Source organism: Gavia stellata, chromosome 8 (assembly GCF_030936135.1).
Source record: "Gavia stellata isolate bGavSte3 chromosome 8, bGavSte3.hap2, whole genome shotgun sequence".
Classification (NCBI taxonomy): Eukaryota; Metazoa; Chordata; class Aves; order Gaviiformes; family Gaviidae; genus Gavia; species Gavia stellata.
Window position 1 is genome coordinate 43,967,934 of NC_082601.1, and position 25,804 is coordinate 43,993,737.

Consider the following 25,804-nt stretch of genomic DNA (forward strand, 5'->3'; position numbering starts at 1 on the left):
CAAAATGGGGGGAACCTGCCCACTGGAAAATCACATATTCCCTCCTCCACAGAAAACAGCCCCTTGGGGACACTCAAAGGAGGGACTTTCTGTGTTAAAAAGAGTTTTTCTTCTTTGTGTTTGCCCTGCAGGCAGTCAGAGAGGTGCCAGCACCCCGCTTGCCTGCCAACCTGATGAAAAGTGGACCTATTTCTGCACTGCTGCGCCGGGACAGGGCAGGAAGATGAAGGATGCCCCCGTCCCTGCCCCAGGTATCACTGCCCCAGGGCTGGGAGCGAAGGGTCCACCCTGGGGACACGAACACCATCCCCCGGCCTGGCACTTGTCTCCGACGTCCCCGCAGCCTCCGTGCAGGGGAGGACAGCCGGCAGGCACCACATGGATGCTGGCCGCATCTTAGTGCCGTTAATTCACCTCCCCAATTAGCAGAGCGAAGAAGCAGAGCTTCTGGGGGAGCACTGAGGCCGAGAGGAAAATCCACCCTTAGCGCTGCCGGCAGCTGCCTGAACCGTGCCCCCTTCCCGTGGGGCTGGAGCCCTGTGGCAGGCAGTGTGTGTGGGGGTCTGGGGACATTTGTTCCCCCTCCCCAGGCTCTGTGGGAGGGACACCACATACGCAGGGGTGGCTGCAGGAGCCCAGCCTTGCCGCAGGCATGCTGACCGGGTGGGTGGGAGCCAGCTCCAGCCCCAAAACAAGCCCACGCTCCCATGGGACCGTTGAAGAGAAGGGAAAGGAGCCGCGGGTTATATTTGTACCCCCTAACCTGGGCTGGAGCCTCCCGCCGCAGCCCCACGGAGCCAGGGCTCAGGCAGCACAGGGGCTGAGCATTGCTCAACCCACCACAGCAGTGCCTGGCAGCAGTTTTGGCACCCGCATGGGCCTGCCCTGAACTTCACGGCAGAGCTACACCTCCTCGACCATCATTTAAAGCAAGCTCAGATGGGGGGTTCCCTCTTGCATCCTCCCAGAGGCCACTATGGAAATGCTCCTAGAAAGCATAGAGTAGGTCACAGTCACAGAGATTTTGGGTGCCACCTTCACCTCCCAAGGGGCTCTCCATCCCCAGGCTGCTTGCTTACAGCAGGCACCGGTCTGCCATCCCTCCCCTCCACCCTCGGGGACCCCTGTGCGCCTCCCAGCCCCCCTCAGACCCCGGCACGCAGCAGTGCCCAGTGCATCTCTCACCAGGACCAGCCAGTCCCTTGCTACGGCATCCCGAGGGATGCGCAGATGCTCTCTCCTCTCACAAGGATGGAGAGACGACGTGCACCGTCCGCGGCTGCAGGCCGAGAAAGCCTCGGTCGCCTGCACCATGCTGCATGGCTGCAGCACCCAGCTTCGCCCCACACCCCCAACACAGTGGGAGCCCCTGGGGCATCACAGCCCCGAGCTGCCCCATCTGCCCCAGACTCACCGTGCTGCAAGCTGGGGGAGCACGGCCTGCGGCGTGGGGCTCTGCGCCATTCCCGGGGGGCCATGCAGCATCCGCACCAGGGTGGGGACGCTCTGCAGTGCAGCGGCCGCTGGAGGAGCCTGCACAGGGCTGGGCTGCTGTGGGGAGGGTGGCATGGACCCCCCCCCTCCCCAGGACGGGTCAGCAAGGCCTCACCGTGACCCTGGGGGGACTCGCCGGGAGGAGCTTGGCAGTAAGTGCTGCCCACTGCCTCAGGAGTGATACCCAAATAAATCTACCCCTCTCGACTCAGCTCCATGCGATGAGGGGTGATGGCTCCAGTGGGGAGGGTGCACAACCCCAGTGCAGGGCACCCTGTGCTTCCTCGGGGCACATGCTGATGAACCAGCCCAATTTTGGAGGAAGGACAGAAAGGTCCCGGCTGGGGAGGTGGACTCCCAGGAGATGATTTGCCCAACTGCAGAGGAAGCTTGGAGGCATGTGCTCCAGAAAAAAGGCCTGGGCCCCCTTCCTCCCCCCAGCACTGATGCTGGGGCTGCATCTGCCCCGGTTGGGTGCACCAATGAGCTGCTTGGTGAGTGCTTGGTGATCGGCACACCCAGAGCCAGGGCTCAGAAACAACCACTGGACCAACAGCAGCGGGACCCCGTAGGATGCTCACACCCGAAAGTCACCACCCCAAAGCCAGCAGCCAGGGCTTGCCTGCGCAGCTCCCTGCCATCGCCTGTCCCCACGCGTACTTCTCCCTGCAGCGGCGAGCGGGGGGCTTGGCAAGCCGCCTCCCTTGGGGACCCCCACTTGTGGGCCAGGACCACGGGGACAGCACTTTGGGGTTTGTTTCGGCAGAGGCCAGCCTTCACCGAGCCAAGCGGCATCCCGGGCTGGGAGCCAGGGATGGGAAAGTCTCAGCAGCCTCGCAGAGACGCACACCCGGGGAGGTGGCAGGGCATGGGGGGGTAGCCCCCCGGGATGGGGACACGGAGGACCCCCCCACTCTGCGGAGCCACCCAGGGTTTGGAGGGTGCTCGCCTCCTGCTCCCGGACTGGTTCCCGGAGCGCTGCCGCATCGGGAGCCGCCTCCTCGTCGCAGGGGCTGTGTCCCCCTTCCCGCCACCACCCCCCACCCGGGTCCCCGCGTGGGGAACCCGCCCCCCCGCCCCGGGACGGACCCGGCCGGAGCGGGGCCAGGGCAGCGTGCAGCCAGCCGGGGCGGGGGAGCCTCTCCGGCACCGGGCGCTCCGTCCCGGCCCCCCCCCCCGAGCCCGCCCCCGCCCAGAAAACAACGCCCCAAGGAAGGCAAACCCCTACCTGCCCCCCGGACGGACGGACGGACGGACGGGACGACGGAGGGACGGGCTGTGCAGAGCGGGGAGGGATGGGGCAGGGGCAGGCAGGGCTGGGCAGGAGGAGAGGAGCGGCGGGGTTGGGGGCCGGGAGGGCGCGGCGGGGCTCGCTCCGAGGGAGGCGGCAGCCGGAGGCGAGCGGGTGCGCCCTGCCCGGCCCCGCAGCCCTGCCCGGCCCCCCCGGCTCTGCCCGGCCCCGCAGCCCTGCCCGGCCCCCCCGGCTCTGCCCGGCCCCCCGGCTCTGCCCGGCCCCCCAGCCCTGCCCGGCCCCCCGGCTCTGCCCGGCCCCGCAGCCCTGCCCGGCCCCCCCGGCTCTGCCCGGCCCCCCCGGCTCTGCCCGGCCCCCCCGCCGCACCGCCCCACCGCCCCCTGCCCTGTCCCTGCCCCTGTTCCTGCCAGGTCCCAGCTGCTGCCCCAGCCCAGTGCCAGCTCCTGCCCCTGCCCCAGCTCCTACCCAAGCCCCTGCCCTGCCCCTGCCCAATCCTAGCTCCTGCCCCCGCCCCTTCCCTGCTCCTGCCCACGGCTCAGTTCCTGCCCCAGCCCCTGCCCCTACCCCTACCCCTGCCCCTACCCCTACCCCTGCCCTACCCCTGCCAGGTGTCAGTTCCTGCCCATACCCCTGCCCATACCCCTGCCAGGTGTCAGTTCCTGCCCATACCCCTGCCCATACCCCTGCCCATACCCCTGCCCAAGGCCTAGCTCCTGCCCCTGCCCCAGCCCCTGCCCCTCACTCTGCTCCCGCACCCGGCACTGCCCCTACCCAACCCCCTGCCCCTTGTCTCTGCCCCAGCCCCTTTCCCAGACCCCGACCTTCCCCCTGTCCCTGCCCTTCTCTGCCGCAGCCACTGCCTGTTTCCCAGCCCCTGTCCCTGCCTGCCCCTGCCCCTGCTCAAGCCCCTGCCCCTTCCCCAGCGCCAGACCTTGACACTGGCCCTGCCCCAGCCCCTGCCCCTGATCCTGCCCCTAAATCTGCTCTGCCCCTACTCAGCCCCTGCCCCTGCCCTAGTTCCTGCCCCTGATCCTGCCCTGCCTGGCTCCAGCCCCTGCCCGAGCCCCTGCCCCGGTCCCTGCCCTTGCCCCAGCCCCATCCTTCGTGCTGAAGCCAAGTCCTAGCCCCAGCCCCGAGCACCAGGGGATGCCAGCCCTCGGCCCTGGGGGGTTGGTCCCTCTGCGCAAGCCATCCGATGGGAAGTTGGGGTGCCCTGTGCTGCCAGCACCCTGCCCTCTTTGCACAATTGCATCTGCCAGCCTGGGCCTTGCACCCCCGGGTGGTATCGCAGGCTGGGGGGAGTCCGGCCAGTGACTGCAGCTGGTAGCGGCAGCATGACTTTGCCCAGGGACACAAGCTAGGGTGGGTGGGTGGGGGACCCAGGTGACACTGCTCAGGGTGACGCTGCTCAGGGTCATTAAGACCCACCGGTGCCCCCCGGGTGCTGGCATTGCCTGGGTGCACAGCATCACCCCGGACCCGGAGCCTGGGGTGCTCCTGCGCCCAGGTCCTGCTGCACATAAGGGACCCAACTCTGCCACCGTCCTGGCAAGCAGGGGATGAGGAGACAGGTCCCACCCAGGGCTGTGCCCCTGCGTGGGGGAGATGCATGATGGGCACGGGGAGCCTGCGGACATGTCTGCTGTGGTCTTGCTGTCCTCCCCAGAACCAACGCCTGCCCAGGAGGGGACACAAGCCGGCTTCTTCTGCAGCACCAAAGCTGTCCTGGTTTACTCCACAGGGAGGAAACTGCTTCAGGAAGCAAATGTGCCATCATTAAAGAAAGGACCTGGGGTGTCCCCCACCTAAATAACACACCCTGGCTCTACCCGTTTGGCTGAGAAAAGGAGAAAAACCCAAGGGAAATAAATGCTGCTCCAGCCCCCACCACGGTGGTTTGGTGGTGAGCATCTTCACATGGGTGTTGGGGGGCTGGATGGGACGGGAAGCCTCTGGGTGGGAAGATCCCAGGCTGGGGTGCAGCTGCCTGGACCCCTCACAGCCCTGGGCAGGGGGGTGTGACGATCCCTGGACATCTGGGATCCCGCTGCCGCACTTCCAGGCGGGAACATATAAATATTTCAGCGAAGTAGCCGAGCCCTGTCAGGTTGCATTTGCTTCTGGCAGGGTAAGTGCTGGGAGAGGGGGAGGAAAGGGGGGAGAGAAGATGCTCACAGAAGATGCGTCATCTCCCAGGGGATGGGGGCACCAGCGCCAGGGCCCGATCCTCGAGGATCTCCATCTCTGCTTAGTTTCCCTCTAGGGATGCTCTTGCCTCTGGTGCAGGGCTGCGGTTCAGCCCCTGTTGTCCTGATGGCCAGGTCTCACCCCATAAGCACATCTTTGGGGGGGGGGAGGGCCCCGCAGCCCAGAGGCGACGGTAGATGGGCGGGGAGCTGACCCCGGCGAGAAGGAGCCGGAGAAGGGTGTCCGTCCCGTCCGTCCCCCCCACGCCGGGGGCTGCGCGGGCAGGATGCAGAAGCGACACTTTTGGGGGGGGGGGGTGTGTGGATTTCACCCCACCGCGGACACACAACCACGTGCTGCCAGCGGGGCTCTGCCGCCGGGGGTGACCGGGCTCCTCCTCCTCTTCCTCTGCCTCCTCCTCCCCTTCCTCCTGCCCGCTGCACTGTGGGGCTTGTAGTCCCCCCGCCGCCCCGCATATGGGGCACGACTACATTTCCCGAGGGCTCCCCACACTCTCCTCCTCCTCCTCCTCCTCCTCCTCCTCCTCCTCCTCCTCCTCCTCCTCCTGGGCTTGCTGCGGATCCGGCGGCAGCGGGGCCGCGGGGAGCCCTGGGACCCCCCCACTACGCCTGGGCAATACGGCCCGCAGCCCCCATGCCCACCGCCCCCCAGGTACGGCCCAGGCTAGGGGGGTACGGGATGCTGGGGGGCCCGGGGTAGCCGGGGTACCGGGCATGTGGGGTCTCCCCGGGGTACCTAGGGTGCCCCCCGGGTGCCCCCCGGGTGCCCCCCGGGTGCCCGGGATTCGGGGGATGTGGGGTGCCCCCAGGGTACGCAGGGTGCCCTGTCACAGGGTGAGCTGGTGCCGCACAACCGCCCCCCCCCCAACACCCTCCTCTACCACGTGCACCCCAAACCACCCCCCAGCACCTGAAGGAGCCACCCATCCCTTGGGTGCTGGGGGGGGGGGGGGGGAGGCAGATAGGTGCCTATGTCACCGATATTTTCGGTAACAGGTGGGCGAGGGTGTATTTTGGGGAGCTTCCCCCCCTGTTTTGGGGAAGGTGCCCCAGGGACTCCTGCGCCTCCATCGCCTGCCCGCCCGGCGGCTCGCTGCAAAACATGTCGTGCCTTGGCAGCGTCACTTCTGTGCCACCAACATGCGGCTGCAGAAGAGAGCATTCCCCCTCCCGGGGCTGTCCCCTCCGATCTGTGGTGGCCGTGGCTCATCTGCGGCGGCCGTGGCTCCCCGGGGAGCTATGCCCAAGCTCGGGCGACCTCATTGCCCCTGGCCGCAGGTTGACAAGCATGTGGTGTGATGGCGATCCCCTGTCAAGGTCACACCATGATAACCTGGTGATAACCAGGTTCACACGGTGATAACGGCCCGTGCTGTGCTCCCGCTCCTCTGCCTGGCTTGCACCAGGGCAGGGGGATGACAGCACCGAGCTGGGAGCATCCCTTGGGACTTGCGCCCGCTCACCTCGAGCAGTGGCAGCTCCATGTGTGGTCTGGAGAGGTGGAGCTGGGTCTGGCCAGATGGGTTCGGAACTGGGGGCTCTGGATGTGTGGGGACACACATGCCAGGAGTTCGGAGCCAGTGCTCCCGGGGATGGTGGCACTGGGATAGCGGCACGGAACTGTATCCCAGGTTTAATGTGGATGGTTTCCTTTGGGCCAGGGATGAGCAGTTGTAGTCATCTCAGATGGGCACGAAAGGAAATGGGGAGCATCTGCTTCCCAAATGGGCGTGGAGTGGAGGGTGGACAGAGGGTGGAAAACAGCCCATCGGGGTCCTGGAGCACATGGCAGGGCGCTGCCCCGCAGAGAGTGGCTGCTGGAGGTGACAGTGGCTCGGGGACGAGCAGGAGATGGGGCATAGTCCAGGCCGTCGCGGCTGGCAGGGGCCCTGGGCGGGCACGGCACAGCATAGCACAGTGCTGGGGCAGGCATCCGGGGGGAGTTTAGCCCCCACTCCTTACTCCTTGCCCTTCCCGGCACGGCGGGGGGGCTGCAGTGCTCCATCCGGCACCCAAGCTGGCACCGGCTCAGGGTGATAGCTGTAAGCAAGCACCGAATCCCTGCTCCGCTCCCCAGGGACCTATTTAAGAGGGAGAGGCTGTTTGTCCAGCTGTGAACTCCGGGACACGAGCATCTTGGCGATGCTCAGGCACCGGTGCTGAAATCCCGATGGGAATGCCGCTGGACCAGTGACTCCTCACTGGGGCAAATAGGCACCCCGCTTCCCCCTGCCCCTTTTGGTTTCGATCACAACCAGCTTTCCCAGGCCGGCACCGGTGCCAGCCCGTTTCCCCATTAGCCGCGTGCGTTATCCGGAGGGGGCTCTTCAGAGGTGAGCCTCCCAGTCTTGCCGCACAGGATGGCAGCAGGGGGGGCACGGTCTGGGACCATGGACTTAATTTTTAATGACTGTGATTAGTCATTCTGCAATTAGCTGGGTAATCAGCTTTCTAGACCTTGCTCCCGCAGCGTGGATTGGCACACGTGGATTTTTATGGCTCAAAAAGCACTGTCAGTGACTTCTCGTGGGAGTGGGGAGCACTGGGAGGACGCCTGGGCCAGGCCTTCTCCTTCCCCTGCCTTCATCCCGTGACTGCTGATCGGGCCTCCCCAGTGCTGCCAGCTTTCCTGCGGCCAAACCTCAGGATATGAGCATTTAATCCTCCTCTGGACCGTGAACCTCGTGGCATTTTGCGTTCTCCCCAGGCTGGCCGATGCCACCCAAGCATTGCGTCCTGCCGGGGGAGAGCTGAGGGACAGCCGCTTGCCTACGGCTCGGCTAAAGTCCCACCGACCGCCCAGCTAATGTATAACACGGGCGGCCCCCGCACCCGGTGTGCACATTAACTCGCTTTCACAACTGGCACGGTCCCTGCGGCCGCTGCTGTCTCCCTCCGGAGCATCCCTGGCGCAGGGCGTCTGCATCCCTCTGCCTCCGAGTCTTCAGCGGAGCGACTGGAGCGACTGGGCTCAGAGGGAAGCGTTGCTTCAGGGAGGGGGTAAAACCCCACTGACTCTTAAAAGGGAGAAAAAGGAGGTGATGGGAGCCGAGGATGCCTCGCTGCAGAGCCGGGCACTTCGTGCATCCAGGCTCTTTAATACGGGATTTACAAATGCTGCTCGAAATGGCCCCCCCCGGCTTTTGCACAGCGAGACGCACGGCTGCTTTTCTTCTTGCAAGAACATCTCCTGGGGAGAAGGTAGTGGTATTTATTTGCCTTGAGATTATGGAGGAATTTGAGCCTGTGCCAAATGCAGCTTTCTCCCCAGAAACTGCAGCGACGTGGCTTTCGATGCATCGGAGAGCGCCTGCGGCCAGCGAGGGGCTGCCTGGCCCAGCAAAGCCTGTCTAGCTGACGGTCCCTGGGATAACACCGCCGTCCCGCTGCAGAGCCGGCGGAGCCATGCCCAAGAAGGATGACGACGCCAAAAAGCCGGCATCAGAGACGGTGCCGGACGAGCGCTGGAAACTACAAGTGTTCTACCTCTGCTTCTACGGCTTCATGACTCAGATTCGGCCCGGGGAGAGCTTCATCACCCCGTATCTCCTGGGGGCTGACAAGAACTTCACACAGGCAGAGGTGAGCCACGGGCAGCCTGTCCCCCCTGGTGTCCCCCTTTCCGGACACGATGACCACCCTGGGGCTGGCCAGAGCATCCTCCTGCAGTCCTGAGGCGTGGATGGGTGCAGGTGTGCCACATCCCGGGCAAGGCGGCGTGCGGTGACGCATGGCAGTGCTTTTTCGGGGGGAGAAGGTGGTGTGGTATGGGTCCAGCTGGCAGCATGTCCCTGTCTCACCCGGCTGCGAGGTCACCCTGTCCCCTAAGTCCCAGGCTCAACTTTCCCGGCATAAGATCTTGTGCCTAGGCTGGCAACTGATTTTAGGGGGCAATGCCTGACTCCTGCCTGCTTGGGCAGCCAGTGGGATGGCAAGCGGGTGCCAGGCTGGGAGAAGCCCTGTCCCATCCCGCCGGGGAGACCCTCCCATGCTGGCACGGTGCGCAGTGGGAGGCACAGGGCTGGGCACCACTGGGCTGCTGGCAATGATGGGGTTAGACGAGGAGGGGCCACATGTCATCATCCCCCAATCAAGGGATGCTGGCCCCGGTCCCAGTAGGCTGCTGTGTCCGTGGGAACGCCGCGTTCCCGGCACGGGAGGGGGCCGAGGCTCAGCCAGGCCCCTGGCTGAGCGCGCCGTGGACCACATTCCTCCCCAAGGGTGTGCCGCCATGGGGGTCAGTGGCTGATGCCCACCCAAACCACACTCCTCCGGGCTGGGGGCATCAGGAATGTGTCCCCTGGGTGTTGGCAGTGCTGCGCCCCATGCTCAGCCCCTCCTTGCATGCACGGCAGGTGACCAACGTGATCACACCGGTACTGACGTACTCCTACATGGCTGTGCTGGTGCCCGTCTTCCTGCTGACGGACTACCTGTGCTACAAGCCGGTGCTGGTGCTGCAGAGCCTGAGCCACATCTCCATCTGGCTGCTGCTGGTGTTGGGCACCTCCATCCTGGCCATGCAGCTGATGGAGTTCTTCTACGGCATCACCATGGCTGCCCGCATCGCCTACTCCTCCTACATCTTCTCCCTTGTCACCCCATCACGCTACCAGCGTATAGCCAGCTACTCCCGCTCCGCTGTCCTCCTGGGTGTCTTCACCAGCTCAGTGCTGGGCCAGCTCTGTGTCACCTTGGGTGGCGTCTCCTTCCTCACCCTCAACTACGTCTCATTGGGCTTCGTCAGCTTTGGCCTCGTCCTCACCCTCTTCCTCGAGCGACCCCGGCGCAGCCTCTTCTTCAACCGGCCCAAGGGGGCTGGCGACGGGGCTGCACCCACTGAGCTGGACAAGATGGCCGGGGGGGACAGTGGTGGGGGGACGCCGGGCTGGCGGGAGGCGGTGCTGTGCCGTATGCTGCGGGAGGTGGGAGCGTTGGCTGGGCAACCCCAGCTCCGGCTCTGGTCCTTGTGGTGGGTCTTCAACTCGGCCGGTTACTACCTGATGCTGTACTACGTGCAGATCCTCTGGAATGAGATCTACCCCCCCACGGACAACGGCCGGGTGTACAACGGAGGGGTGGACGCCGCCTCCACGCTGCTGGGTATGGTCACCTGGGCTGGGGACACCGGGGATGTGGGGGGGACACTTCCATCCCACTGCGTCCCTTGGGAATGGTGGTCCTTACGGCGTTTTTGAGGATGCAGGGGGTGGTTTGGCAGTGGTGATGAGCTGAGCGTCTGTAGATGAGATGAGCGTCACTAGGCTGGCAGACGCAAGGTGGTCCCATGCTGATGAGGTGTTCACAGCATCCTTCATCCCCTCCCCAGGGGCCATCGCATCCTTCACCGCCGGCTACGTGAAGATCCGCTGGACGCTGTGGTCGGAGCTGGTGATCGGGGTGGTGACAGCTTTCCAGGCGGGGCTGCTCCTGCTCATGAACACCACCAGCAACATCTGGCTGTGCTACACTGCCTACGTCCTCTTCCGCGGCTCCTACCAGTTCCTGGTGCCCATCGCCATGTGCGTGGTACCCCTGGGGACCCGCTCCCACCCCAGCAGCCGGGCTGGCACCAGGGGCTCACCGGTCCTCCTCTCTTTCCCAGTTTCCAGATTGCTACCTCCCTCTCCAAAGAGCTCTGCGCTCTCGTTTTCGGGGTCAACACCTTCTTTGCCACCGTGCTGAAGACCATCATCACCATCATTGTGGCCGACAAGAGGGGCTTGGGCTTGTCTGTGCATCCCCAGGTAGGGATGGGGGGCATCTAGGATGGAGGTGGTCCCCTAATGGTGTAGGATGGGGGGGGGGGGGCTGCAAGCATCACTCTCCCCACCTCTCTTGCAGTTTTACGTGTATTTCGGCTACTTCACGCTGTTGGCAGTGGTCTACCTGCTGGCGGCCGTCGGTGTGGGCATCCAGCACAGCTGCCGCAAGCAGCCGGTGGAGCTGGCCTTGGCCAAGGAGCCTTGCCAGCTCCCCGCTGAGGTGTCGATGCAGGAGAAGAGCCCAGAGGCAGGCGCCGTGCGAGCTTGAGCACCAGCTCTGCGACCACTGCGGCTGGATCTCTGTTCCATAAGTGAGCGTCACCGTCACCCTGTGCTTCGTTTCCTGTCCCGCCGGCAGTCCTTGGTGCCAGTCCGTTGAGGACATACCTCTTGGGACCCTTTTTCTGCTCCATGGGGGCAGGGGCTATGCCCCTCCCCAGCCACAAACACAACCAGAGCAGAGGCAGGATGCCCATGTCTGCCACCGCTGGGTACCATGCAGGGATACGGATGGGGTCCGGGTGGCCTCCCGGCCACCAGCCCCCCCATCATCACGCGGAGCCAGGCTACAAGAGAATAACGTTTCTTTATTCAGTGCCTTTAGAAAATGGTTTATAGGACACAACCGACAAAAAAAATATAAAGATCCACAGGCTTCAAATTGCATTAATTACACAAAATACAGTAGACTGTAAGAAATAGAGACCGTGTGACTCGCACAGCTTTTATGGTAATAATTTCCATACAATAATAAAAAGCTAGTTAAACAGATTTATCTTTTTTTCTTTCGTTTTTTTTTTTAGCACCTTGGATTTGCCCACACCAATTCAACCCAGCTTTGCTGCGCCTTGGCCCTTAGAGCGCAGCAAAGGTGGCATGGGGAGGGGGGTTAACAGCGGTGCCTGCCCTCGATACCACGCGTGCTCAACACGCACGCGCATGTAAACACACGTCAAGGGCACACCTGTCCCCACGTTGGGGCCACCCCATCGCCCCGGTCCCCGCCCTGGCCTGGCTGTGGCTGTGCCTGGGGTGGGGGGCACAGCAGGGGTGGGGGGGACCAGACACCCTCCTGGGGCTCATGAGCTGCTGGCCGGGGGGGGTGAGGATGATGATGTGGGGCTGGGTGGGATGGTCCTTACCTGGGGAGGACGGAGACCATCTTGGGGGAGCCCCAGCACCGCCACAGGACGGTCCCTCGCTTGGGTGGGATGCTGGGCTTTTGGCTGGAGAAGACCCTGTGGGCCTGGCAGCATGGATTTGGGTCTGGCCCCAAGCTCTTGGTGAGGACAGTGTGGGGTTGGGGAGGGGGTGTCAGAGAAAGCCCCGCAGGCTTTCCGGGAGGGCACACCGCACGGCAGCGCTGAAATCTCCCTGCCGAGCATCCTCCCGCCCAGCCACCCCAAAAAGAGCACCCGAGCGGGTGGTGGACGCAAGCTGAAGTGGTTAAATATTAGGGGTTAGAAGAGAAGTGGAGCGAGAGGAGGAGGAAGGCAGCCAGCCCACGGCTGCCCTGCCCCGGGTGGGACGTGAGCCCCTGCCAACCCAGGGCAGGGGCGATGGCGATACTCTTTGGCTTCAGATCTGCGGGAGGAGAAGAAAACCCTGTGGGGCAAGGGCAGGAGCTGGAAGGGCTGAGGACCACGGGGGTGCTGGGGTGCAGGCTGGTCCAACCCCGCCCGGGGAGGCATGGGGTACCCAAGGGATGAGGCGGGGGGGGGGGGTGTCACTTTTTGGCGGCGGTCATGAAGCTGTTCTCGATGCAGAGGACAACGAAGGTGTGCTGGCAGCTGCTGGCCACCTGCTCCAGCAGCTTGCCGGAGCCCAGCGAGGAAGCCTGGCCGGTGGCAGCGCGCTCCTCCGTCCGCCACGTCTCGCAGTAGCTCTCAGGCAAGCGCCGGCCCTTGGCATCTGAGCCGTGCCAGATGCTCTTCTGTGGCCTAGAAAGGAGAAAGGTGGGGGGGCTGCCGCTGTCCCCACCGCAGTCCAGACCCCCGTCTCCCCTGCTTCCCCATCACTCGATCCCACACTCACCATCCCGCATCCTGCAGAACATCCCGGCCATCGAAGGAGAGGATGCGGGCGCCAGCTCGCAGCGGGGCCCCACTGCCCGTGAAAAGGGCTTCCCAGTTACTGAAAAGCACTTCATCCTGGTGCAGGGGTGGAAAAAGGCGGGGGGGGAGTCAGCCCTGCCTGCACCCCGAGAGCATCACAGGAGCTCTGAGCCCCGGCAGCCCCCGGCAAGGGGATGCTCCACGGTCACTGCTGTGCAAATGGATGGGGGCTTTGGGATGCTCTGCATCCCTCGGAGCTCGCGGGGTGTCGGGAAGGGGACACACATACCCGGAGGTTGACGATGGGCACGGCCGTGCGGTCGGCCCGGCGCACGATGCTGTAGAGGTCCTGCAGGCGGGAGGAGAGGAAGGCACGGAAGGTGCCAGCCAGCCCGACCTGCCGGGCTTGCTGGAAGCACTGGAAGTCAGCGCCCCGGATGCCGCGCATGCCGCCGCTCAGCGGGGTGTTCAGGGCCACCAGGTGAAGCTGCCAAGAGGGGACAACAGGGCTTGAGGTACACGGCTTTGGCCACCATCATCACCTCCCCTCGCCGGCACGTGGCACTCACGGCAGGCTGGAAGTCCTGGTGCACGTGGGCAGCCACAGGGGCCGGATCCGGCCGGCGGTGGATGTAGTAGCTGTTGAGGAGTTCGTGCTGGTGGTGGAGCAGGGGTTGCTCGGGCAGGCGGTGCTGGTTGGCCACCACCTCGTCCCCGCGCCAGGATCGGGCGGTGGGAGGGGGGCCCTGGTTGCGGAGGGGGTGCAGGGGTCCATGGGGCTGGAGGGGGGACTGGGGGCCAGCATAGTGGACACTGGGGGGCTTGTCGTACACCTCGTTGTCCTGGGGAGGGAGGGAGAGACAGGCTGAGGGTTGGTGCTGCCCGATGGCAGTCGGGGTTGGGGTGGAGATGATGGAGATTAGGATGGGGGACAGGGGACTCACCAGAGCTGAGCTGGGGATCAGGGTGTGCTCCTCCAGCTGCAAGTACATGGCACATCAGATCCCAGCCACCCCCTCTCCTCTTCCTTGTGCAATGGAGGGGGGGGGGGGACGCCCGAGCATCCCCAAAAGATGCCACTGAAACCCCAGGGTGATGCTGCCTGCATCCCCTCAGAGCCGAGCAGTGCAACCCAAGATGGGGTGCCCCCTCCGCCACGCCCCCCACTCACCAGCACCCGGCGGAAGCCCCCACGCAGGCGGACGTAGAGCTCTTGCCGGTCGGTTAAGAAGACGAGGCCGCCCTCGGGCAGCTCGTGCGCGGTGCTCAGCATCGCCTGGTAGGTCGGCAGGGCACGCAGCTGCGGGCACAGCCCGGCAGGCGGCTCAGGGCTCAGCTGGCCAGCCCGCGGGCAACCGTCCCCAGAGCCCCAACTCACCCCCAAAGATATCCCACTGGTGCCTGGTGGTCCGGGGGGTCCCGGTGGTCCGGGGGGGCCAGGGATGCTGATAGCTGGGAGGAAGAAGGGTGAGATGGAGAGGGCTGCAACATGGGGCATGGGGAAGGATGCTGTGGGTGCAGGGAGGGATGCGGGGGCACAAGTACTCACCTTGTCTGTGGGGACCTGGGAAGGACGGTGGACCAGGGGGGCCGGGAGGGCCAGGGGGGCCTTGCCGCCCCTCGTATCCGATACCAGGGGGGCCCTGAGGTCCGGGAGGCCCTGGTGGCCCAGTGATACTGTCCCCTTTGGGACCCTAGGCAGTGTGAGAGAGCATCCCTGGAGCAAAGCACCTGGGGATGCCGCCCCCACCCCATGCCCCCCTTGCCCTCGCACCATGGAGTACTCACTGGCAGCCCGGGGTAGCCCTGGGGTCCCGGAGGCCCTGGCAGCCCGGAGACACTGGGACCGTAGAGCGGGGTGCTGCCCGGCTCGCCCTTCTCACCCTTGGGACCTGCATCTCCCTTGTCACCCTGTGGGATGGCACGGTTTAAGGTGAGCGGCCAGGGCGCACCCCGGTACCCCACATCGTGCCGCCGCCGGCAGGCAAAGGGCTTACCCGCAGGTTGGCACCAAAGTGACTCGGGTCGTAGGGGAAGTGGCCTGCAGAGAGGGAGAGGAGGGGAGAGGAGAGCCGGGGTGGGCACGAGCCACCCTTTGCCCATGGGGATGGGTCACCCACCTGGGGGTCCCGGGGCTCCAGCATCGCCTTTCTCTCCCTTTTGTCCTGGAAACTGGTGGAAGCCTGTGGGGAGCAGCAGAGAGATGCCATCTCAGTGCTGCAGCATCCCAGCCCCAGCAATAACGGAGGGGCTCCCGTCCCCCCCCACTGGCCTTTCTGGGAGTCCCCAAACCGCCCCAAGGAGGCAGGGAGAGGGACACCCCCTTACCAGGGAAGGCTGGCAGGGCAGGATGGCCAGAATCGCTGAAGGCCTGCGGGGATGCAAAGGAAGTGGATGCAGAGACAGCAGCATCCTTGGGGACCCCCACCTTGATGTGATGCTGACGGCAGCCCCGTGTGCCAGCCCTGGCTGGGATGCCACCGGAGTGTCCCCTGTCCCCTCCAGCCAAGCAGGTCACCAGCCCTCAGCTTCCCCCATCACGGTGACAGTGTTGTTACTCACATTGCTGCTGTCATAGACTATGCTGCCAGGAGGCCCAGGGGGCCCTGGGGGACCTGGGGGTCCCGGGGGACCCTGCGGAGGGAAAGAAGATTCATCAGGGTCCTGCAAAGTGGAGAGTCCTCATGGGGACACACACCAGGGCCATGCCCTGCCCCAGAGGGGCAGCCAGTCCCTGAGAGAGGGAGGGATGTGCCCTTTGCCAAAGGGATTCGAGTCCCCAGGGAGACCGTCGGCGTGTGTGTCCCCATCTGCTGGGTCAGCAGCCTGGGGGGCTCGTGGCAGCGCTCACCCGCAAGCCCAGCACGCTACTGACATCCGCAGGGTCACCCTTCTCGCCCTTCAGCCCATTCATGCCGGGACGTCCCTGTGGATGAGCAGCACAGATGAGCCTTGTCCTCATCCCCCCACCAGCTCCAGGGTGTCACCCTGGCATCACCGCTGGCACCCCAGCATCACCCCACCCCTCAGCACCACAGGGACATGATGGGGTTTGTGGTTTGGTGGGTGCAAGATGTGCAAACAGGGTGGGGGGATGCAGTGGAGGAGGCGACGGCCAAGGGGACAAACAAACCGGGAGCAGGTCTTACAGGTCTGCCCGGAAAGCCGATCTCTCCCTTCATCCCTGCTCGGCCCTGGGGACCCTGGAAGGGAGAGAAGACAAGGATGGGGGTGCTCAGAGCGGGGGCACCCCCCATCCGCCTCTGCCGTGGATCAGCCCCGTCCCTCCCTGTGGTATACAAGGAGGACGGCGATGGTGACTTACCGAGGGTCCCGTTGGTCCCCGCAGCCCTGGCTCCCCCTGCGGACAGTGGAGAGGGAAAGGGCATCACCACTGGGACCACCCATCACCCGTCACACAGGGACATGCCCCCCGTTCCCACAGCACACCCACCTTTTCTCCTTTCGCCTTCGCAGTAACCACGGTCCCATCAGGGCTGATGATGACACCGGGCTCCCCCTTCTCCCCCTGCAAGAGAGGAGGAGGCATGAGGGCAGGTGGAGAGACCAGGCTCCCTCCCACAGTGGGGCTGGCATCGCCACCAGGACCCAGTGACCAGGCTGGAAGGGGGACCTGGAGTGTGACCACCCCACGGGGCGGAGGTGGCCCAAAGCAGTTACCTTCAACCCCGGGGAGCCCTGGGGACCAGATGACCCCCGATCTCCTTTCGGTCCCACCGGGCCCTGCAGAGAGGAGCACAGAGCCCGCATCAGCCCCAGCCCACCAAAGGCAGACCCCGATGACCACCCCGGCATCGCTGCGGCAGGACCAGCAACCAGAGGTTTCACCAAAGCATGCCCAGAGCTTTCACTCTGACTCCCCCCTCGGTGCCCAGGCACTGCCCCATGCCTCACTGCGGGCACCAGTGCCATCCCTGCAGTCCCCAGCGCCACCACCAACTCACCGGGAAGCCGGCGTGACCCTGTCTGCCCTGCGGAGAGAAGCAGAGATGCTTGTATGAGCAAACACCCTCTTTCCAAGAAACCTCCTGGCACTGCTGGGGGTGGTGCGGGTGGCAGGGGGGCACCTACCTCTGGACCAGGCAAAGCCGCCAAAGACTTCTGGAAAAAGAGACAAAACAGGGTTTGAGGTCTCTCTCAGTACCCCCGCACGATGGGTGCTGGGCCCCTTCCCCTCCCCCCAATTTTATCTCCCCCCAGCTGCATTGAAGCCAGGAGCCATCACTTACATCTTCGTTCGAGACAGCGATGACCTGTCCAGGGGGACCAGGTGGACCGGGGGGGCCGGGCAGCCCCACACCGTCTTGGCCTCGCTCACCCTGGAAGACACAAGCCATCAGCCCCAGGGCCACCACCAGCTGGTCCCTGTCCCCAGCGCAGTGGCACCTACCTTCTCGCCAGGGCTGCCTCTGTCGCCTTTGGGTCCCTGGAAGGAGGAGCAGGCAGGGGTGAGCTTCCCCCTTGGCAGCATGTGTGGCCAGACCCTGGCTCACAAGTGGAGACCCCCTCCTGCCTGTGGCTCATCAAAATCTTTCAGGTCACCCTCCCCTGCCTGCAAGGTCCAGGCAGCAAGCCCGAGTGGGATGCTCTTGGGTGGAGGTGGTGGCAAGCAGGGTGGCAAGCTGATGGGGACAGGGTCCCAAGTAGCGTGGGCACCCCGGCACACAGTGAGCCCAGTCCCAGAGCAGGGCAACAGCCGAAGGCACTGTGGGAGAGGATTTTGGCTGCTGGGGGCAGATTTTGGTTGCTGGGGATGGATTGTGGCTGCTGGGGATGGAGCTGCTGCCAAGTGGCCCTGCAGAGAGCAAGGGTGCCCTGCCTGGAGCGAGGGGAACTTCTGGAAAGGGGGGGACTGATGCTCCTACCTGCGGTCCAGGGAAGCCCTCCAGGCCAGGGCGGCCATCCACACCAGGCACACCAGCATCTCCCTGCAACGAGGCACGGGAAAGGGCGAGATGCAGTACAGAGCATCCTCCCGACAGCCCCAGGTTGGGGAGCACAGGGGTCCTCCCCAGGACCCCACCAACCCCAGAGGCTCACACACAGCCTGTCCCAACCTCCCGGCACTCTTACCTTTGGTCCCGGCAAGCCGGGCTGCCCAGGGCTGCCAACCTCCCCCTGCAAAGAAAGAGGTGTCAGAGCAGGAGCATCCCCAAGGGCTGCCCATGGGCATCCTGCAAGGATGGAGCCAGGCTCCTGCAGCTGATTCCAGCGAAGGGTGGGAAGGCATTTGAAGGGCTCCTCACCTTCACCCCTGGCACTCCTGGCACCCCCTGCAAGCAACAAGAAGCAGGCCGTGAACATGGGGTGATGGCAGGGGACACGATGGCGGGGGATGCCCTGGGGAGCCCAGAATGGAGGGGAGGGAAGCAGCAAGAGTGGAGCTACCTGTGGTCCTTCGGGTCCGGGTGGTCCAGGGGAGCCAGCAGCGAACGGCAGCCCCGAGCCCTCCATGTCGCTCTAGGCAGGGGGAGAAGGGGCTGAGCCACGTCTGCACCCCACTCCAGCTCATCCCACTCCCCCATCACTTACAAATCCAGCCTCGTAGCCCGGCCCCGGTGGTCCTGGGGGACCGGGGGGTCCTGGCTGCCCTCGGGGTCCAATGGGCCCGGGAAGGCCAGCTAAGCCCATTTCTCCCGGGGCTCCTGCTGGTCCTGTTTCTCCCTTGCTGCCCTGCAAAGGTGACAAGAAAAAAACCAAGGAAACAGATTGGATGAGGTGGCAACATTCCCTGCCTGGAGTGTGCAAGTGGGAGGCAGCGCATCCCCTCCTGCATCCCCAAACCACCCTTTGGGACAGGGCACGGATGCTCCTCTGTCTCCAGGGCAGAGGGGGCTTTGCGGGATGGGGGACTGCACAGCTCCGGCACCCCTTGTCCCGGCTGTCCTCGCATGGCCCTAGCTCCCCATGCAATGTGCATGGTGGCCACCAGAGGCTCATCTATAATCATAAATGCGATTTTTTTTCACACGCGTCGCTGGCTCCAATGCGGTGGCAGAGCTCAGCACCGAGTGGGATGCTCGTAGGCACCCTTGTGCTTTGCTACAGGTCTCTGAGCAGCAGGATCAGTCCTTATGCCTGCTGCCGCCCCATCTACCCTCTCAATGTCACCCCATCTACCCTCTTGATGTTGGCAGCATTAAGAAACCTTAACTCTTGAGGCTCTTGCCCTCAGCTCAGGCTGTGGTGGATGGGTCATCCCAAGGGGCACCCTGGCCCCCGAGGGAGGGAGGGTGATCCTGCGCATCCCACCAAGCCTTTACCTCCACCCTCAGGGATGCGGGGTGGAAAGAAGCTTGAGAAGGCAGGGCGGAGAGTGGTGCACAGAAGACGGGGTGTTGCCCAGCGAGGTGTGGGCACCCAAAACCCCCCAAGCAAACCCTTTTCTGTGCCTTGAAACACCCCACTCGGCTTGCCTGCCTGCATTCCAAGGTGGCAGCGCCTGGAGGAAAGCCAAGTGAGGGTGGCGGGAGCCTGGTGAGCATCCCAGGGGTGGCTGGCAGCTCCATGCACCCTTAAGCAGCTGCACAGCTCTACTCCAGGAGGAACCCAAATGCCAGCATCCCCCCTCCCAGCTCCAGCATAAGGCAGACCCCCAAGCAGCATCCCTGCCTCCAGGCTGCATTGCAAATGGAACCCCTCTCCCCTCACCCAAGAAACCTGCCCCAGGTATCATACCTTGGGTCCTGGTGCGCCGGGAAGGCCGAGGTCACCCACGTCACCCTGGAGAGGAGGAGGGAGAACAGGATGTGAAGAAGCTGCCTTGCTCCAGGAGCAGTTTGATGCTCCCCAGCCCAGGGGACACTCACCTGCTCTCCTTTGGGCCCCGGCTGCCCAGCTGCCCCGTCACTTCCAGGAGGACCCTGAGGACCCTGCAAGATGCCCAAGAGCTGGCTCCAGTGCGGGGAAACCCCGTGGGGCTGGGGGGCACTGAGCCCCCCACCACCACAGGGGGCAGTTACAGCCCCACCGCCACTGGGTGGCCCTAGGATGGGTCCCCTCGGCCACCCCATACACCTACCGCTGGCCCTGGGGGCCCGGGGGTCCCATCTCTGCCCGGCAGCCCCGGCGGTCCTGGCAGGTCCGTGCGGTTCATCCCAAACCGTCCCGGCTCCCCTGGCAAACCGGGCACGCCGGGTGGCCCTGGGGGACCAGGTGGCCCTCGCGGACCCTAGAAGAGAGGGAGGGGACGATGGCTGAGCGTGTCCCCCCGCTGCCTGCCGGCACAAGGGGACCCGCACTCACCCGCAGGCTCTCTAAGTCACCACCAAAGCCGGAGCCCTCCATGTCGATGAAGGTCTGGGGGAGAAGCACAAGGGTGATGTCAGGCACTGACGGCCAGGGCTGGGGTGCCCAGCGGTGCAGGGATGCTGCCCAGGGGCTGGTGGCAGCATCCTGCTCCTACATGGCCCCGTCCCCCCCCGCAAAATTCTTGTATCCCGAGGGGCACCCACCAGTTTGTCATGCCTGGAGGAGGGTCCTGGTGGTCCCGGGGGACCGGGTGGTCCAGGAGGTCCCCTCGGCCCCATGCCTGGGTCACCCTGGCATAGAGGAGAGAGCGCGGTTTGCGAGCGTAGCCCAGCTGCCAGCGAGAGGAAGGGGAAGCAGCGGTGTGTGCTGTCCCCCCACACCGGCACCAGCACTCACCTTCTCCCCCTTCAGACCAGGCTCCCCCGGCATCCCAGGGAACCCTTGGGGCCCCATATCGCCCTGCGAAGGGGAGCGGTGAGGGGTCAGTGGGCAGCGAGGCAAGGGGGTGGCAGGCACCCCCCCACCCCACTTACAGGTTTGCCGTCCTCGCCAGGATCTCCCTAGGGACGGCAGAGAGAGGAGAGGTCAGTGTGCAGGCAGGCAGGCAGGCGAGCAGGCAGGGGTGGGGGGAGAGGGGATACCCAAGGGGTAGGGGGCTCAACTCACGGGCTCGCCGTCCCTGCCAGGGGGTCCATCCTTCCCCGGCAGCCCCGGGGGACCAGTAACCTGCTCCACCACCGAACCATCAGCGTGCCGTGAGAGGGTCCCAGGAGGACCGGGGTCGCCGGGTTCCCCTTTCTGGCCCTTGGAGCCGGGGTAGCCAAATCCGGCACTGCCCTGGGGAGGGAAACAGGGATGGGTGGCACGTCCGCAGGGGTGGCAGCCCAAGCAGGCATGGCTTTGCCCTGGCTCCCCCAGCAATGCTCACCTTAACGCCCAGTTCTCCTTTCTCCCCCTGTGGGACACAAACAAAGAGGAGCAGGTATCAAACAGACACGTTACTGGCATCCTTGAGCCCCCTGGTCCCCATGCTCTCACCTACCTTTTCACCCTTGACACTGCCCGTCCCCATGATGCTGCCGGTCCCCGAGTCCCCTTTCAGGCCCCGTTCGCCCTTTTCCCCTTTTTCACCTTTGGGGCCAGTGCCTGTGGGAAGGGAAAAGGGACCTGGTCGTGCTCAGGGACGGCCACCCCACCATGTCCCCGCTGGTGTGCCCAGGGGCCGGCCGGGAAAAGGAAAGCTGCCGGTGGCATTACCTCCGGCAGAGAGCCGCAGTGTCTCCTCTGCTCTGGTCCTCTCAGCGTGCTGCGAGGAGCCCCCGCTGCTCCTCGGCCCGCTGCCCGCTGCCACCGGGGGAGAGGTGACAGGGACAGCATCCACCAGCCCCGGGACACCCTGTGCCAACAATAAGGGGACACCACAGTGCCATTCATCTCCCAGTGCCCTCTCCAAAGGGACAGGCACCGGGACCCCATCGAGCACCCCAGGACCTCGACCATGGAGGGCACCCAGCCCTCCTCGTCCCTAAAATCTTGAGGTCCTGTTACTGACTGCAACACCCGCAGGCACCAACTCACCCTGTCTTTCCCTGAGGGTTGGTGTCCACCTTCTGCCCCGCTGCCAAAATCACCAGAGACCTGTGTTTGCCGGGGAAGAAGGGGCGAGGGGTCAGCCGGGAGCACGGTGTGGCAGCCCTGCAGCCTGCCCCAGCCGTGCTGCCAGCACTCACCCCTTCAGTGTCGTCCTCCTCTTCCTCACACTGGCGCTCGGCTGCCCGTGGGTCCCCTTGCAGCTTCAAGTCAGCAATCACCCCCTGGAAGGAAAACATGCTGAGGGCCGCCACGGACAAACGCATGCCACGGGCAGATATGTGTCATGGATGGACATGTGCCACGGGCAGACCTGTGCCGCAAGCCACCCCATGGCATGACATGACCACCCAGCCACCATGTCCCCAGGTGCCCCACGTATATCAGGCTTATTTGCCTGGTGTGGAGAGCACTCTCCATCTGAGCATCTGTGTCCCGGCACAGCGAGGTTTCAACCTTGCAGCTGCTGGCATGGCTCGGTGAGCCATGGGAAAAAGCCCTGTGCTGGCTGCAGCACTGGGTGGGCCGAGTGGAGGTGGTGGCCAGGATCCATCCAGCCAGACAGCAACATTTTGGCCATGCTCCTCATCCCCCCTCTCCCGAGGGCTCCCCAGCCACAGATGGCCTCTCCACCCCAAGCAAGGGCCGCTGGCTGGTCCCTCCACCGCAGTCCTGGTTTTGTGTTTCTTAGGTTAATCTGCACTTCCTTACCATTTATTTGGGTTTTGCAAGCACCGCACACACCCAAGCCGCTTGTTTGTACAAGAAACCACCACAAATTCCTTCCTCAGGATGCTGCCTCCAGAAGAAGCCCCATAGCAGAGCTATATGCGCTACCTAGGAGGGCAGCATCCCCATATCAGCCAGGGAGGGTGTGTGGGTACCAGCCTGAACCCTGCGGCTCCCATGGTAATAGGGGTCACCCAGCACATCTCATAGCCCAGCCCAGGTCCTTGCTGCTGGGACAGGACACAGGGATGCTGCCGGGACGGGGTGCTGCCCATCCCTCTGATCCCAGCAGGGAGGTGCTGGGGACCACGCTGGGAAGCAAGCTCGGACAGGGCAGACACCTCCCGCTCAGTGACTCTTCTCCGTGCGAGACACCTAAAATAATATTTGGGCTCACTTGAAAGCACAGCACACCATGTCCGGGAAAGAGAGCTGTGCTCAGGAAACATGATGGGTTTAAGAAAACAAGAATTAGGGGCAGCTGCAGTTCAGCCAGGCTGGCTATGACATTATAATATGAATATATTATAAATATATTATAGATATATAATAATTATAATATATCATAAATATATATAATAATTACAATAGATCATAAATGTATTACATTTATATATATAGATGGATAATAAAAATGTATATATAAATCCCTCCCACAAGCAAATGCCCCCCAGGTGGGTTGTGACTTCCTCCAGCTGCTTGACCTAGTGACAGCCAGCTCTAATCCATCCCTCTCCTCCCCACTGAGCACCAGCAGCAAGCCCAGGCTTTGATAAATGCAACACTCCAGTGTGGCCTTCCCGGTCCTGGGGCTTGCCAGGGGCATTGGAAACAATACGCTTCCAGCCCTGAACCGAGGCATCCCCATAAGGGATGGCTATAAAGACCCTTTGCAGCCTCTTTGCCCCAATAAAGGGGGCAGCAGCACTGTAGATCTTACCATGCATACAGCTGCAAACAAACCCTCCCACCAGACACCAGCTGAGACCCCATTTACGGTAACCCCCTTGATATCTGCTGTCCCAGGGGCTTCTGCACTACCCGCAGGCTTTGTCCCTCCAGGTTTCATGCCATTGGCACAAAGGCAACTCGGGAAGAAGCACAGATGCCAGCTGAGACCCCACCAGCAGCCCTCCAGCTGCCCACGAGCAGCTCATCTTGTGGCTTGACCGAGGGCCAGGTTTTAATCAGCTTGATGCCCCGTTAGTTCCAGATAACACGAGTTGGGGCTAGTCAGCTATGGAAATACCACGAGGCAGTCAGATGCCAAGGAGACATCCAAGCCCGCGCTCCCCGCTGCCTTCTCGGCCAGCCAAGGCAGTCAGCCTCCTTCCCTCAATGGCCAGCTATTCCCCGCGGGAAAATCGGGGGCGGGCAGTGGGATCGGGTGTTTGGCAAGCTCGGGAACATCACCTGCTAGAAAGGCAGGAGCGCTTCGCTCTGCTTCGGGCTGTTGCTTTGCCTTCCAAATGGTACCAAACCCTCTCTATCTGGGGAGAGGCGTTCCTCCACGGCCATGACCTGGCCCTCCCAGCATGTTCAAGAGCAAAAAACTGCTCTTCAAGAGCAAAAAGTTGCTCTTGAGACCTCAAAGGACCAACCCGAATCCCAGTGCAAACCAGGCTCTAGCCCATCAATCATTAACTCCTTCCTGGGGGAGCTTTCCCTGCCCAAAGTCATTTAACTGGGACTGTGGCAGTGCCACTCGTTAGTCAAGATGATGTTTAAGCTCAGAAATGGGCTTTGCAAAGCTCCCCAGAAAAAGCATCGCTCCACTCAGCAGAGCCTCAGTGACTGGGAAAACCATGCTCAAGCCAGGAGAAACCCGGCGGTGCAATCCTGAACTTTCCTCTCCTCAAGCACTGTGGAGGATTTCCACGTCAGCTGGGCATTTTCCCCACACTTCCCATAAACCTTATCTAGAACATAAGTCATGCTCAAATCACAGGCTGAGCTATCACCTTCTCTCCTTGCTCTCCAAAGTCTTCCTGCAGATACTGCCCGATGTCAGCCAACAAAGATATGCTCTGGCCCAAGCATTTTTTCCAGCTAAGAGAGACATTTTACCAGCCAAACCAGCTCCTCCACCAAAGGAGTTGGGTATTTTTAGCAATGAGGAGATTTGAAGAGGCTCCATGCATTTGCTGGAAAAGGTATGGGCAACGGTGGCTGCTGTAGCGCAGCCCCATCTCCTCCTGCCAGCCCACCTTGAGAGCTTTGTCTTGATGTGACCCAAGACAATAAAGTTGGTGGTGTCTCCAGTCACCTCTCCCCCCATCTCAAGCGTCTCCTTCCCCAAGGACACATGTGGAGCATGGCTGCTGGTCTGTCTTCTGGGCAAAGAGGTTGGTGCAACAGGCACAGGCTGGTGTCACGTTCCTCCAGCCTCACCCAGGCTTCTCCTTGGAGATGCTCCTTAGAGTGACCCAAGGCCTTACCTGGTATTTATCTGGGTCAGCTCCTCCAGCCTGAGCAACAAAGAGCCCGGAGCCATCTTCCAGCTCCATTTCATCCGGGGAACGCTCAAAGCGGACCCGCTCGTGCTCCTCACAGTCCAGGTAGAGAACAACTTCGTCCTCCTCCACGCTGATGGCGAAACGCGTCCACTGGTTGAGCAAGGTGGGCACAGTGAAGGTCGCTGCTGCATATGAGCTTGGTGAGCCCGGCTCTGTGTAGTAGAAGATGATCTGCTGCTTGCCCGCCCGCAGCTCCGAGAGCTTGACGCCCACATAGATGATGCTCTGTGAGGAGTCCGTGACAGCAAAGAGCACACCGGCCCGGGGGGTGGTGGGCTGGATGTGGAATAGGAGGGAAAAGTCCCGGTAGAACGGGCTTGGCAGGTGGTACCGGGCCACCTGGCCTGTGTTGGCATTGGGGCCGAAGACGTAGCCGGGGTTGTTGTCGGGACCATAAATTTTGAGGATCTCCTCCGGCGGGGGGTCTCCGATCAGCGCCAGGAGGCTGACCTCAGCGCTCAGGTTCTCTGCAAGAGGAAGGGAAAGGGGACGATCACAACCGGCCTGGCGAGGATGGTCACCCCCAGCAAGGCACCCTGGGGGGACACCACTAGCCATCCCTCCCCCAAATGCCACTCTTCAGCAGCTCCCTCTGCTCGCTCTCCCCAGGGCCTGGGATTTTCCTTCAGGCCGCAGGTTGGCTAAGGCAGCAACGCTTCTTGAGCTGCTCCCACTGCACATGTGGGGTGCGGCTCCTAAAATGCCACCCGTTCCCATGCCCATTCCCTGCTGCTGGCCCTCCAACCACAGCCAGAACATTCCTGAGATGGGATAAAACCAAAGGGGTTTTGCCCATAGTAGCAACATGCACATGCAGGCAGTGGGGGATGCTGCTGGAGAACCAGGATGCTGAACAACCATGGAGCCATGAGGAAGTGTGTTGCATCCGTACCCGCTCCGGGGTCACGGTGACCCCCACCACGTC

General features: G+C 63.4%; 2 protein-coding genes across 3 annotated transcripts in view; one reads left to right on the forward strand and one right to left on the reverse strand.

The window, feature by feature from the left end:
• The first annotated feature begins 5,558 nt into the window (after positions 1-5,558).
• SLC19A1 (solute carrier family 19 member 1) lies at positions 5,559-10,993 on the forward strand. Of its 2 annotated transcripts, none has more exons than XM_059820824.1 (6): positions 5,559-5,605; positions 8,213-8,535; positions 9,309-10,056; positions 10,283-10,475; positions 10,559-10,700; positions 10,798-10,993. In XM_059820824.1, exons 2-6 carry the CDS (start codon positions 8,359-8,361, stop codon positions 10,984-10,986), a joined length of 1,449 nt encoding a protein of 482 aa, XP_059676807.1. In that variant the 5' UTR covers positions 5,559-5,605; positions 8,213-8,358; the 3' UTR covers positions 10,987-10,993. The 2 variants fall into 2 exon arrangements, with proteins under 2 accessions (XP_059676807.1, XP_059676808.1); XM_059820825.1 differs by having other exon boundaries at positions 8,225-8,535.
• Positions 10,994-12,441: 1,448 nt separating this feature from the next.
• Positions 12,442-25,804, reverse strand: part of COL18A1 (collagen type XVIII alpha 1 chain) — a 42,245-nt gene continuing 28,882 nt past the window's right edge. Inside the window, exons 3-43 of the mRNA XM_059820823.1 lie at positions 24,802-25,346; positions 21,775-21,858; positions 21,623-21,682; positions 21,302-21,440; positions 21,087-21,190; positions 20,973-20,999; positions 20,711-20,881; positions 20,578-20,604; positions 20,441-20,503; positions 20,248-20,334; positions 20,039-20,092; positions 19,815-19,964; positions 19,603-19,665; positions 19,472-19,516; positions 18,326-18,466; positions 18,182-18,253; positions 18,040-18,066; positions 17,867-17,911; positions 17,659-17,721; positions 17,184-17,219; positions 17,023-17,112; positions 16,865-16,894; positions 16,738-16,764; positions 16,454-16,516; positions 16,227-16,301; positions 16,098-16,133; positions 15,922-15,975; positions 15,624-15,698; positions 15,335-15,406; positions 15,101-15,143; positions 14,893-14,955; positions 14,770-14,813; positions 14,561-14,683; positions 14,322-14,466; positions 14,151-14,224; positions 13,944-14,072; positions 13,717-13,752; positions 13,342-13,614; positions 13,062-13,259; positions 12,753-12,868; positions 12,442-12,658 (exon numbers count right to left, since the gene is read on the reverse strand). Of these exons, the coding sequence (XP_059676806.1) occupies positions 12,445-12,658; positions 12,753-12,868; positions 13,062-13,259; positions 13,342-13,614; positions 13,717-13,752; positions 13,944-14,072; positions 14,151-14,224; positions 14,322-14,466; positions 14,561-14,683; positions 14,770-14,813; positions 14,893-14,955; positions 15,101-15,143; positions 15,335-15,406; positions 15,624-15,698; positions 15,922-15,975; positions 16,098-16,133; positions 16,227-16,301; positions 16,454-16,516; positions 16,738-16,764; positions 16,865-16,894; positions 17,023-17,112; positions 17,184-17,219; positions 17,659-17,721; positions 17,867-17,911; positions 18,040-18,066; positions 18,182-18,253; positions 18,326-18,466; positions 19,472-19,516; positions 19,603-19,665; positions 19,815-19,964; positions 20,039-20,092; positions 20,248-20,334; positions 20,441-20,503; positions 20,578-20,604; positions 20,711-20,881; positions 20,973-20,999; positions 21,087-21,190; positions 21,302-21,440; positions 21,623-21,682; positions 21,775-21,858; positions 24,802-25,346 (3,983 nt within the window). The 3' untranslated portion in view covers positions 12,442-12,444. The remainder of the gene's footprint in view (positions 12,659-12,752; positions 12,869-13,061; positions 13,260-13,341; positions 13,615-13,716; positions 13,753-13,943; positions 14,073-14,150; positions 14,225-14,321; positions 14,467-14,560; positions 14,684-14,769; positions 14,814-14,892; positions 14,956-15,100; positions 15,144-15,334; positions 15,407-15,623; positions 15,699-15,921; positions 15,976-16,097; positions 16,134-16,226; positions 16,302-16,453; positions 16,517-16,737; positions 16,765-16,864; positions 16,895-17,022; positions 17,113-17,183; positions 17,220-17,658; positions 17,722-17,866; positions 17,912-18,039; positions 18,067-18,181; positions 18,254-18,325; positions 18,467-19,471; positions 19,517-19,602; positions 19,666-19,814; positions 19,965-20,038; positions 20,093-20,247; positions 20,335-20,440; positions 20,504-20,577; positions 20,605-20,710; positions 20,882-20,972; positions 21,000-21,086; positions 21,191-21,301; positions 21,441-21,622; positions 21,683-21,774; positions 21,859-24,801; positions 25,347-25,804) is intronic.

Excerpts from the sequence above, each read along its gene's own strand:
- SLC19A1 (XM_059820824.1), top strand. The coding sequence starts at position 8,359 with ATGCCCAAGAAGGATGACGACGCCAAAAAGCCGGCATCAGAGACGGTG. Across the intron at positions 8,536-9,308 it reads AGAACTTCACACAGGCAGAG|GTGACCAACGTGATCACACC; the intron begins GTGAGCCACGGG and ends CATGCACGGCAG. Across the intron at positions 10,476-10,558 it reads TTCCTGGTGCCCATCGCCAT|TTTCCAGATTGCTACCTCCC; the intron begins GTGCGTGGTACC and ends TCTCTTTCCCAG.